Genomic DNA, 11613 nt, shown 5'->3' on the forward strand with positions numbered 1-11613 from the left:
AACAACTGCAGAAAAATTGTGAAAAAACTAAAAAGAAACAGTCTTTTGCAGGACTGACACATAATATAGAAAAATCAAAATTACAAACACCATGGGAATTCCACTGGCAGCCTCAGAAGACAGAGCACATAGGTGGAAAGATAACATTGAGAGCCTCTACGAATGGGGACCTTGTTTGATGATTTGATAGAGGAAGGAATCTGTGTCGACGTGGAAGATATACCGGATCTACTATTAGAGCCAGTAGTTTAAAGAACTCTGGATGATTTAACAACAAATAAAACTGACAGGGTACCTAACACTTCATCAGGACTACTGGAGTTGGCGACATAATATCACTCTTTTACAAAAATATCATTCACATATTTCCCAAGATAGCAAGGGCACATAAGTGTGAGGACTAGTGCGCAATCCCCTTTCTTACTCATACATCCAAGCTGCCGACGAGAATGATATACAGAAAATGTGAAAAGAAAATTGAGAAACTGTCAGATGACGGTCAGTTTGACTTTAGGAGAAGTAAACGCACCAGACATGCGGTTCGAAAGTTGTACGGTATAATGGAAGCAAGCAAAAAGTTTTTTGACCTAGAAAAAGCGTTCGACATTATATAACTCTGCAAGATCTTCGAAAGTCTTGTATAAATATGATTAAGTTACAGGGAAGGATGGGTAGATTACAACATGTACAAGAACCAAGAGGGAACTGTAAGACTGGAAGATAAAGAACAAAGTGCTCAGATTAAGTGTGTAAGACAGGAGCAGTCTTTTGCCCCTGCTATTCCATCTACGCATTCAAGAAGCTGTGATGGAAATATAATAAAAGTTCAAGGGTGGGATTAAAATTCGCGGTGAAAGGATGCCAATGAAAAAATTGGTTGATGACACAGCTATCCTCAGCGAAAGTGAAGGGTTACAGGATCTGTTGATTGAATGGAGAGTCTGGTGAGCAAGGAATGTGAATTGAGAATGAATCACTAAAAGAAAATTCTACTGAGAAAGAGCAGATGTCAGAAAACTTAAATAGGTGGTCATGAAGTAGCCGATATTAAGAAATTCTGGAACCAAAATAAACCTTGATATACAAAGCAAGAAGGGCATGAGAAGCATAGTAGCAAAGGCAATATGGGTACAACTAGCCAACGTAATTCTGCTGCTATGAAACATTTATGTTTGGATTACTACTTTGTATGATACTGAACCGTAGACAGTGGCAAAAAACCGGAACAGGGGAGACTAGGAGCGTGTGAAATGGGGTGCTAGAGAAAAGGGTTGAAAATTAGGTGGACTTGTCAGATATGGAATGAGGGGGTACTCTCCAGAATCAGCGACATACGGAAACACTGACAAGACGAAGGAGATGTAGAGCGTAAAGACTGAAGGGAAAGACAGAGATTGAAATACATCCAACAATTAATTGAGTGTGTAGGGTGTAAGTGCTACTTTCAGATGAAAGTTGGTGCAAGAGAGGAATTCGTGGCAGGCCACATCAAACCGAGTAGAAAACTACTGGCTAAAATAATCTAATTTGACAGATTAATAGAATGTATCTGTACTTAATTGTCTTTAGTTCGTAAAGGAAGTGCTACATATTATTCCTGAGCATGCAACACCCAGTTCGTAGTATCAAAATGTAGGTGTTTATGTCACATGTAAATAACATGGCCTGTTTCTCAGTAGATATTCAGTTTCATCGACGGTATATGGACACCTATTACAGAAAATTAATGAAGGGTGTGTCAAAGTTTCATCTCTATCAAGGCTTTTATTCTGCTGAGAGAACTTTGAGTAATGGATTTGAACTTCTGTGGAGAAACGAGAACCCATTATTCCTCAACGTTGGACGCTTCAGTCTCCAGCGAAGCCAGCTTCTAACTCATCCCAGAGCAATTGCATTGGATTCAGCTCGGAATTCTGGGCGGACAGTACATTAATAGAATGTTGTTGTCCAAAAATTCTTGCCTGACAGATAATGATTTATGATAAGAAGCGCTAACGCAAACAATGTTGCTCTACAGTATGCAGTACACAGAGCTGGGAAACGTGCTTGCTATACTGTCGAATTTAGTGATCTCTTAAGCTCAATAGGTGAATTATACCTTAACCATGGAAATATGCCGATAATTTAACGCCATCTCCTCTCTCATTCACTTCTGACATTACACAAGATGGCAGGTAACAGTCATCATCCAAAAACAGAGCCTTCCATCGGATTGCCACAGGTGGTTCATCTGTGCAGACCATTTGTTTCCATTCATCCATTGTCCAGTGGCGTTACGCTTTTCGCCAATTTAAGTGTTGCGTAGCACTGACTGCAGAAATGTGTGCCTCATTGGGGGGGGGGGGGGGGGCTGCTCGACCATTTTACAACATTCTTTTTACCTCCCTATGCATAGTCGTTGTGCTGGCTGCAGTGCTTCATGCGATCATGCGATTTTTTACAGCGACCCTCCATAAAGCTTCATGGTCCCTGTCCATCAGTACATGCCTCTTCTACCTTTTGCTATGGTTGTTCCTTTGCATTTCCACTTCGAAACAGCGTCTCCAAAAGTCGACACAGGTGACATCCAGTGTCTAGTGCACATTCTAAGTCCCTAACCCCCTGATGGACCCATTCTGCTATTTCTGGTTCTTTACTGACAACACAAGTCTCTCTGCCTCCTTTTATACTGGCGGATAGGCCTCTCATTATACTTGTTGGTCAGACACACATTAGATAGAGGTATCTAGATACTTTTGATCTGAGAGTGTAGCGTACCTCGTAGCCTATCCCTGATGTTATTCAATCTGTATGTTGAGCAAGCTGTAAAGGAAACAAGAGAAAAATTTGCAGTAGGAATTAGAAGCCATGGAGAAGACATAAAAACTTTGACGTTTACCAATGACATTGTAATTCTGTCACAGAGAGCAAAGGGCCTGGAAGAGCAGTTGAATGGAATGGATAGTGTCTTGAGAGGAGGATATAATATGAACATCAGCAAAAGCGAAACGAGGATAAAGGAATGCAGTCAAATCAGGTGATGCTGAGGGAATTAAATTAGGAAATGAGACAAAAATGGTTCAAATGGCTCCGAGCACTATGGGACTCAACTGCTGTGGTCATAAGTCCCCTAGAACGTAGAACTAGTTAAAACTAACTAACCTAAGGACATCACACACATCCATGCCCGAGGCAGGATTCGAACCTGCGACCGTAGCGGTCGTGCGGTTCCAGACTGTAGCGCCTTTAACCGCTCGGCTACTCCGGCCGGCAAATGAGACACTTAAAGTAGTAAACGAGTAAAGCTATTTGGGAAGCAAAATAACTGATCTTGGCCGAAGGAGAGAGGATATAAAATGTATACTGCAATGGCAGGGAAAGTGTTTCTGAAGAAGAGAAATTAGTTAACATCAAGTATAGATTTAAGTGTCAGGAAGTCTTTTCTGAAAGTTTTTGTATCGAGTGTGGCCCTCTATAGAAGTGAAAGATGGAGAAAAAACGATGTAAACAAGAAGAGAATAGAAAAGAAATGCAGTGCTACAGAAGAATGCTGAAGATTAGATGGGTAGATCTGGTAACTAATGAGGAGGTACTGAACAGAATTGGAGAGAAGAAGAATTTGTGGTACTACTTGACTAGAAGAAGGGATCGGTTGGTAGGGCATGTTCAGAGGCATCAAGGGATCACCAATTTAGTATTGGAGGGCAGCGTGGAGGATAAACGTCGTAGAGGGAGACCAAAAGATAAATACACTAAGCAAATTCAGAAAGATGTAGGTTGCAGAAGTTACTAGCCGTTGAAGAAGCTTGCACAGGCAAGAGTAGCATGGAGAACAGCATCAAAGCTGTCTCTGGACAGAATACCACAACAACAACACCAATATACATAAATGCTGTCAGGTCTTTAGTGTTATAAGAACGTAGGATTCCGCGGCCGGTGTCATAGTGATTAAAATTCTCCTGGGTATTATGCCGTGTCATTGCTAAAAACTAACAACAATAATAAACTAAAACCGACATTTCGGCCGAATCACTAGGTCTTTAGTATGTTTACGAAGCCAACATGCAGCTCGGCTAGTAATTTGAATGGTATAAAAAGCGCGTGAAATTTGCTGTACCCTGGTGTCCAAAATTAAAGCAACAAACGGAAATTTTGCAAGGTTGCGTATATTTTGCCATAAAATAGTAGAAACAGGTGATAGTAAAATAGAAACGATGTAAAATATAAAAACATAAACAGCTACAAAATGCACAAAGGTAGATAAAAATGTTCTTCTTTTTTTTTAAACTTAACCGATTTGCACACACAATTCGACAATTGGTTAATGTGTTCAGCATCGGGTGTAACCACCTCTGTCTCATACAAGCCTGACAGTGACAGGGAAAGCTGTGAATGATGTCATCGATCTCATGTGGAGGCAATCACACTATTCTTCCTGCAGAGCTATTCGCAATTCTTATAGAATTGTTGGTGTAAATCCGTCGAGAATCACTCTCCAGACTATAATGGAACTCACCTGTGAAAAGGACACGGACCCTTTGCTCGGCCATCTAGGTGGCATGTTGACGACTTTAACATTTCTTTCTGTGAATATGTGTCAGAGGTACATATCCAACAGGTCTCTGTCAATAAAGACCACTCTGTTGATGCCTTCTGTATAACGTCTACCTCGATACAACACACCCAGTGCATGCTGCGAGGTTAGATGGCAGCTGCCATGCAGTAGCAAGGCGGTGCTGTGATGCCCTTTTAGCCAGATAGCGGTTCTACCTTTCTGGTATCACACATGTTGGGTCCTGCCCTCGTCTTTGAGAAGCAGTTTCTGTCTCTACAAACTGTCCCCACATCTGAGAAACACCAGAGCGCAGGGAGCCTGGTAGGCGTCTTCTCTGTACCATACTCCACCGTCTGTGACTGTGTCTACAGCGATTGTGGATGTGGGACTACCCAGCAAACACTACCCCATTTTGCAGTTTCGCTGACTTCATCGTTGGAATTGTTCATTGACTGGAATGCCAGCTTCCATGCGGAACACCATGGTTCAGGCATCTGCTGACAGTTTGCATGATTACATTGGGAATTAGATACACGATGGGGAAATCGCAGTTTCTTGCTTTAATTTTGGACACCAGTCTATTGTGGTAACCTTCTTGGAGAGATGACTTTTTGGAACTCATCACAGTTCTGCGATAGTGTTTTGTCCTCAGACGTTTGTGTTTGGAGCAATTTGTAAGTGTCTTTCTCTTGATGTAGGGATCTTTCTGGAGAAGAGAAGGGCCAGATGCTGATCGTGGCAGCTAAGGAGGGCTCAGTGAGCAAGGTGCGAACTTTGCTGGCAGTGGGGGCCGACGTGGAGGCGAAGGACGACGACAAGTGGACACCACTGCACTGGGCTGCAATCAGGGGACACGTGGAGGTGGCGAGGTGTCTGCTGGAGGATGGAGCAGATGTCAACGCCAGGGACAATTGGCAGAACACGCCTCTGCATCAGGCTGCATGGAATGACAATGCGGCTGTGGTGCGGCTCCTGGCGACATCCTCTGCCGACCCCAACGCCAGGGATAGCGCTGGGGACACACCACTGCACGATGCGGCATGGCGTGGACACGCAGATGTGGCGACTGCACTACTGGAGGCAGGGGCTGACAGGGAAATCAGGAATGACGATGAGGACACCCCGCTGGACCTAGCCGAGCGGAACAACCACCAGCAGCTCACATACATCCTAGGATCAAGTTCAGTGTAATGCAAACGAATCTGGAGTAAAGAAAGCTTTCTATGCGACCTCTCCTACTTTTAACATAAAGAATTACGAAAATCCTGCAGTCTTGCTTTGCACCTATATTTACATAGTACATACAACGACCCCAGTACCATTACAACAAGAATGCTTCTAGACCACTACAGGTAAAAGGAGAGCCACTCCTTTTGCTGAAAATTCAAAAGAAATTGAATAATTCTCATTAATAATAAACATCAGGTTTCTACAGTATTTTATTAGTGGAAAATGCTTTTTAGGTCCATGTTTGGTGCTATGTGGAACTTCTATAAAATGACAAAAGTAATGGATGTTTTTCAAATGCCTGGGCTAGCAGGACAGAGCAGATTAGGTTGTGGAAAGGGGCCAAAATAACTTGATGTCAGTTTCACTCAAAATACAAACTTTACTCATCAACACACACAATATTACAACAAGAATGCAAACCACTCAAAACTTTAAACGACCTGCTTTGATTAACCTTAGATCGGCTGAAGGCCACACTCAAAATCCAAGACTTAAGACCTAAGTAAGAAATTGAAGTACAAGCTTCTTCTGGAGCTTTCACCCAAGAATAGTTTCTAAATCTTCAATCTAAACAGGCTGAAGGCCTTAGCAATTTAATTTTAATTGATCTTGGCTAGAGGCTGCATATTAAGAAATAAGAAGAGTTTAAATCAAAAGGCAGAAGGCCTTATCTTAAAACAAAAGCATAACGATCTTATGCCTTAAGAGCAAGACAAGAACATTAATTTATGAGACATTAAAACTCGGCTGAAGGCTGCACATCTACAAATAATTTAACGGCTTAATCCCTAGAAAGAAAAGTTTCGATTTTAAAAGGTAGAAGGCCGAATCTTAAAACATCTTGTGTAAAATTGGGATAAAGGCCCCATATAAAAGAATAACAATCCCATGCCTTAAGGGCAAGACAAGAACATTAATTGAGAGATATTGATACTCGGCTGAAGGCCACACATCAACGAAATAACTAAAACACAAAGAGGGAAATTATTATGTAACACACAAGGAACGGCGCTCAGAAGTTTCCAAGGGTTGGCCTGGGATTGTAACGCTAACGCTCATTTAGTTAAGACAGGCAGCCTGTGCAACGACTTCTTAATCTCACGACAACTCAACCGACAGGCAGCCGATCGACCAATGAACAAGATGAGTTCCGCTCCATGCAGCCAGCAAAACGACCACAAGATTTCAATACATCGACACACAGAATATTGGCGACCACAACGACCAATAACACCTCAGCCGCCTATCTACACACCGTGCTAGACAGCAACAACACGACGAGGAAAATACACTGCCTAAAATTACGTCAACGACCAGGACAGGTAACCGGAACGTCAACGGCCACAAGGCAGAAGATACCGCTCGTCAACTTCAATAACAGAAAATAAATTAAGTTAAACTCCACAGGAAGATGGCTGGAACATTAGCCAACTTGAAAACACCCACGTTGTTGCTCGCAAGAATGTCCCAAAAGCAACCACTAGGATCAAACGAACAAATGTAAACAGCCGAGGCTCGATAGTATGTTAAGTGAGGACTCAACTCTCATGTCCTAGATCGGTGGGCGACGAACTCTGTAGCACTTGTAAGCAGCGTCTCACACTCCAACCGCGCGTGCATGCCGCCAGTGGCTCTGACCCTACTCCGTGCGACGGGAACTTCCCTGCTGCTCCATGTCAACTGGAAACGGTGAAAGGACCAAATATACGTCGGCCGATGAGACGGCCAACCGGACGACCAACCAACGGTCGTCCTTCTCCAACCTCCCTCTGTTGGACAGTTCGCGTGTGTCGCCAGCGGTCGGCGAGCACTGGCTGTCGGCGCCTCACCGGCGCTCCGTCCCCGACTTCACTGCTGCTGCATCCCGACTGCACTGCTGGTCCATCTCCAACAGACTGCCAGACATACGACGACCCGGAAATACCATTGGCCGCTCCACGGATGGTATGACAGTGCACTTATCGACACGAGCTGCTGCTGCCGCTCAGGGACAAGTAAGGCAGGAAGTAAATGGATAAGAAGACGAGGTGGCGGTACCAAAAGAGAAGATGACAAACAATAAATGGCATGAGAACTCCGCTCAGTTTTATAGAAGTTGCAGATACCACCAAACATGCACATAATTTATGCAGAATTCGGTATGAACCGAAAATAATAGTTCATTTTTCCTAAAACTGACTGGAATTCTGTGACGTTGCGAAGTATTGGCAGGTCTCGTATGGCTAACAAATACTACTGAAGAGGATGTTAACCTTGATTCTTTATGACATGACCAAGATATTGTACTTCAGGTTCAAGAAAATCACACTTGCCCAGTCTACAATTTAGTCCTGCATCATATAACACACAAAGCAAGCAGTTTTTCAATGCGTTCTTCAGGTGTACGACCTGCGACGACAATATCGTCTAAATAGTTTGAACGGTTTGGTACTTGAGCAGTCAGCTGTTCAGAATACCGTTGAAAAATGGAGGTGCGAAGGCACTGCCAAAAGGCAAACGCAAACGTTTAAACAAGCCCAGATGAGTGTACACAACAGATGCTTTTTGTGGTTCTTCATCTATTGGTATTTGAAGATATGCGTCGCGCAAATCAATTTTTGAAACGTGGCGACCAGCGTCTAATCTATTCATGAGACTGTGTGGGAGTGGCAATGGATAAATACCAATCACAGCTTGTCGGGTGACTGTAGACTTAAAGCCAACACAGAGGCGAATGAGACCTGAAGGTTTGTGGAGCAAACCCAGTGGACCTGCCCATTGACTAGCAGGTATGAGAGTTCTTTCTGAATTTTTCAATAGATACACTAAGCCTTGGTCAACACTTTTGACGCAAAAGCGGTAGGCTTTTCCTTGTCACCAGTTCTGTGTGAAATCACTGCACTGATTCCATAAGACGAAGCGTCAGTTTGCAACACAACTGATTTGTCAGGATCGAACTGAAGTAAGCATCGATCACTGAGCAACGAATCTTTCAGTTTTTGGAAAGCTAATTGCACTCATCTCTCCAAACAAGGAGGACATTCTCGCAAGGCAAGCGATGCAATGGAGCTGCGACATGCGCAGCATTCGGTATGAACCAAGTGTAATACACTACTAGCCATTAAAATTGCTACACCAAGAAGAAATGCAGATGATAAACGGGTATTCATTGGACAAATATATTATACTAGAACTGACTTGTGATTACATTTTTACGCAATTTGGGTGCACAGATCCTGAGAAATCAGTACCCAGAATAACCACCTCTGGCCGTAATAACGGCCTTGATACGCCTGGGCATTGAGTCAAACAGAGCTTGGATGGCGTGTACAGGTACAACTGCCCATGAAACTTCATGCAGTTCATCAAGAGTAGTGACTGGCTTATCCAGAAAGGCGCGGACAGGACCTGCAACATGCGGTCGTGCGTTATCCTGCTGAAATATAGGGTTTCGCAGGGATCGAATGAAGGGTAGAGCAACGGGTCGTAACACATCTGAAATGTAACGTCCATTGTCCAAAGTGCCGTCAATGCGAACAAGAGGTGACCTAGACATGTAACCAATGGCACCCCATGCCATCACGCCGGGTGATACGCCAGTATGGCGATGACGAATATACGCTTCCACTGTGTTTTAAACCGCGATATCGCCAATCACGGATGTGACCATCATGATTCTGTAAACAGAACCTGGATTCATCCGAGAAAATGACGTTTTGCCATTCGTGCACCCAGGTTCGTCGTCGAGTACACCATCGCAGGCGCTCCTGTCTGTGATGCAGCGTCAAGGGTAACCACAGCCATGGTCTCCGAAGTGATAGTCCATGATGCTGCAAACGTCGTCGAACTGTTCGTGCAGATGGTTGTTGTCTTGCAAACGTCCCCATCTGTTGACTCAGGGATCGAGACGTGTTGGCACGATCCGTTACATAGAGATAAGATGCCTCTCATCTCGACTGCTAGTGATACGAGACCGTTGGGATCCAGCACGACGTTCCGTATTACCCTCCTGAACCCACCAATTCCATATTCTGCTAACAGTCATTGGATCTCGACCAACGTGAGCAGCAATGTCGCGATACGATAAACCGCAATCGCGATAGGCTACAATCCGACCTTTATCAAAGTCGGAAACGTGATGGTACGCATTTCTCCTCCTTACACGAGGCATCACAACAACGTTTCACCAGTCAACTGCCGGTCAACTGCTGTTGGTGTATGAGAAATCGGTTGGAAACTTTCCTCATGTCAGCACGTTGGAGGTGTCGCCACCAGCGCCTATTTTGTGTGAATGCTCTGAAAATCTAATCATTTGCATATCACAGCATCTTCTTCCGGTCTGTTAAATTTCGCGTCTGTAGCACGTCATCTTCGTAGTGGCTGGTTGGCTCTGAGCACTATGGGACTTAACTACTGAGGTCATCAGTCCCCATCTTCGTAGTGTAGCAATTTTAATGGCCAGTAGTGTAGTTCATTTTCATTAAGGCTAACTGAAATTTGGCACATTGCGAGGAACAGGCAAATTTCGTATGGCTGACAAATTCAACTGAAGAAATTGTACGCCTTGGCTGTTTATGACATGATCAAGATACTGCAGCTCAGGTTTTAAAGAATCGCACTTGTCCAGCCTGCACTTTAGTCTTTGCATCAGACAACACACAACAATTTTACAACATGATTTTTAGGTGTATGACCTGCTATGGCAATATCGTCCAAATAGATAATATTCTTCTCGGGTAAGCAGCCTGATCATAACGCCATCATGACACACTTCGTTGTCACATCGTCCAAATAGTTTTAACAGTTTGGCACTCGAGCAGTCAGCAATTCCAAATACCATTGGAAAACGTCCGGTACGGAAGCACTGCCAACTACACACACTTTTTGAGATTCTACATAGAGCGATATTTGAAGACACGCATCGCACAAATCAATTTTTGAAAAGTAGCGTCCAGCGTCTAATCCATCCAAGAGATCCTCTGGGCGAGGTAAGGGATATGTATCAATCACAGTTTGTGGGTTGACCACGGACCTGAAGTCGAGACAGAGGCGAATGCGACCTGAAAGTCTGGCAGCAAAACCAATGGAATTGCCCATTGACTAGCTTGCATAGGGACAATAGCTCCGTTATTTAGCAATTCTTTATGTCCAGCAGCTATTTCGTCCAGTAATGCAATAGGAACAGTTCTAGCCCAGAAAAATTTCGGCTGACCATTGTCTTTCAGAGTAATATACGGAACAAAATTGTTAGCCTTGCCTACACTTTCAGAAAAGAGTTCAGGGCATTATTTTAGCAAGCTAGCTACACTGTCTTTAGCATTGATTGCATTCACTGCCAACACATTGTACTGAATTTGAAAGCCAATCAAATCAAATGAATCAAGGCCAAATATGTTCTCACAATCACATGTTTGTAGCACAGTTACATTTCACGTATGTGAGCGATACATGACAGGCAAAGTATATTTTGTGGGAACAGGAATGTCTTGCCTATTATAAGCCATTAGGTACATGCTAGGTTTATACAGGCGTGGGGAGACTAAAAGTTAATATGTATTACGATTCAGTAATGTAACAGAGGCGCCTGTGTCCATCTGAAATTTCAAATGTTTTCCACTAATATGCAAATGAACAAAACGTTTGTAGGACTGGTGTAGCACTGAAGAAACTGTTCGCTTGCTAGTTATGCTGATACCTGCAGCAGGCTTTGAGTACACTGGATTGATTACACGGGCCGTTTGAGTAGAATTTTTTTCTGTAGCATACATACGGATTGTACGTGATCTTTCGTTCCACAAGCCTAACATGGTGCTTGTTTAGACGGGCAGTCATGGTATTTGTGCTATGAATAGCACCAAGGGCATGACTTA

The 11613-nt window shown here is 43.5% G+C and overlaps 1 protein-coding gene across 3 annotated transcripts in view; it reads left to right on the forward strand.

The window, feature by feature from the left end:
- The window catches only part of LOC126213580 (uncharacterized), a 51536-nt gene extending 45773 nt beyond the window's left edge, over nucleotides 1-5763 (forward strand). For all 3 annotated transcript variants that reach the window (XM_049941428.1, XM_049941429.1, XM_049941427.1), the window contains one exon: nucleotides 5233-5763. In XM_049941428.1, the coding sequence (XP_049797385.1) occupies nucleotides 5233-5725 (493 nt within the window). In that variant the 3' untranslated portion in view covers nucleotides 5726-5763. The remainder of the gene's footprint in view (nucleotides 1-5232) is intronic.
- The last annotated feature ends 5850 nt before the right edge of the window (nucleotides 5764-11613 follow it).

This window comes from Schistocerca nitens, chromosome 11 (assembly GCF_023898315.1).
Source record: "Schistocerca nitens isolate TAMUIC-IGC-003100 chromosome 11, iqSchNite1.1, whole genome shotgun sequence".
In the NCBI taxonomy this organism is placed as follows: domain Eukaryota; kingdom Metazoa; phylum Arthropoda; class Insecta; order Orthoptera; family Acrididae; genus Schistocerca; species Schistocerca nitens.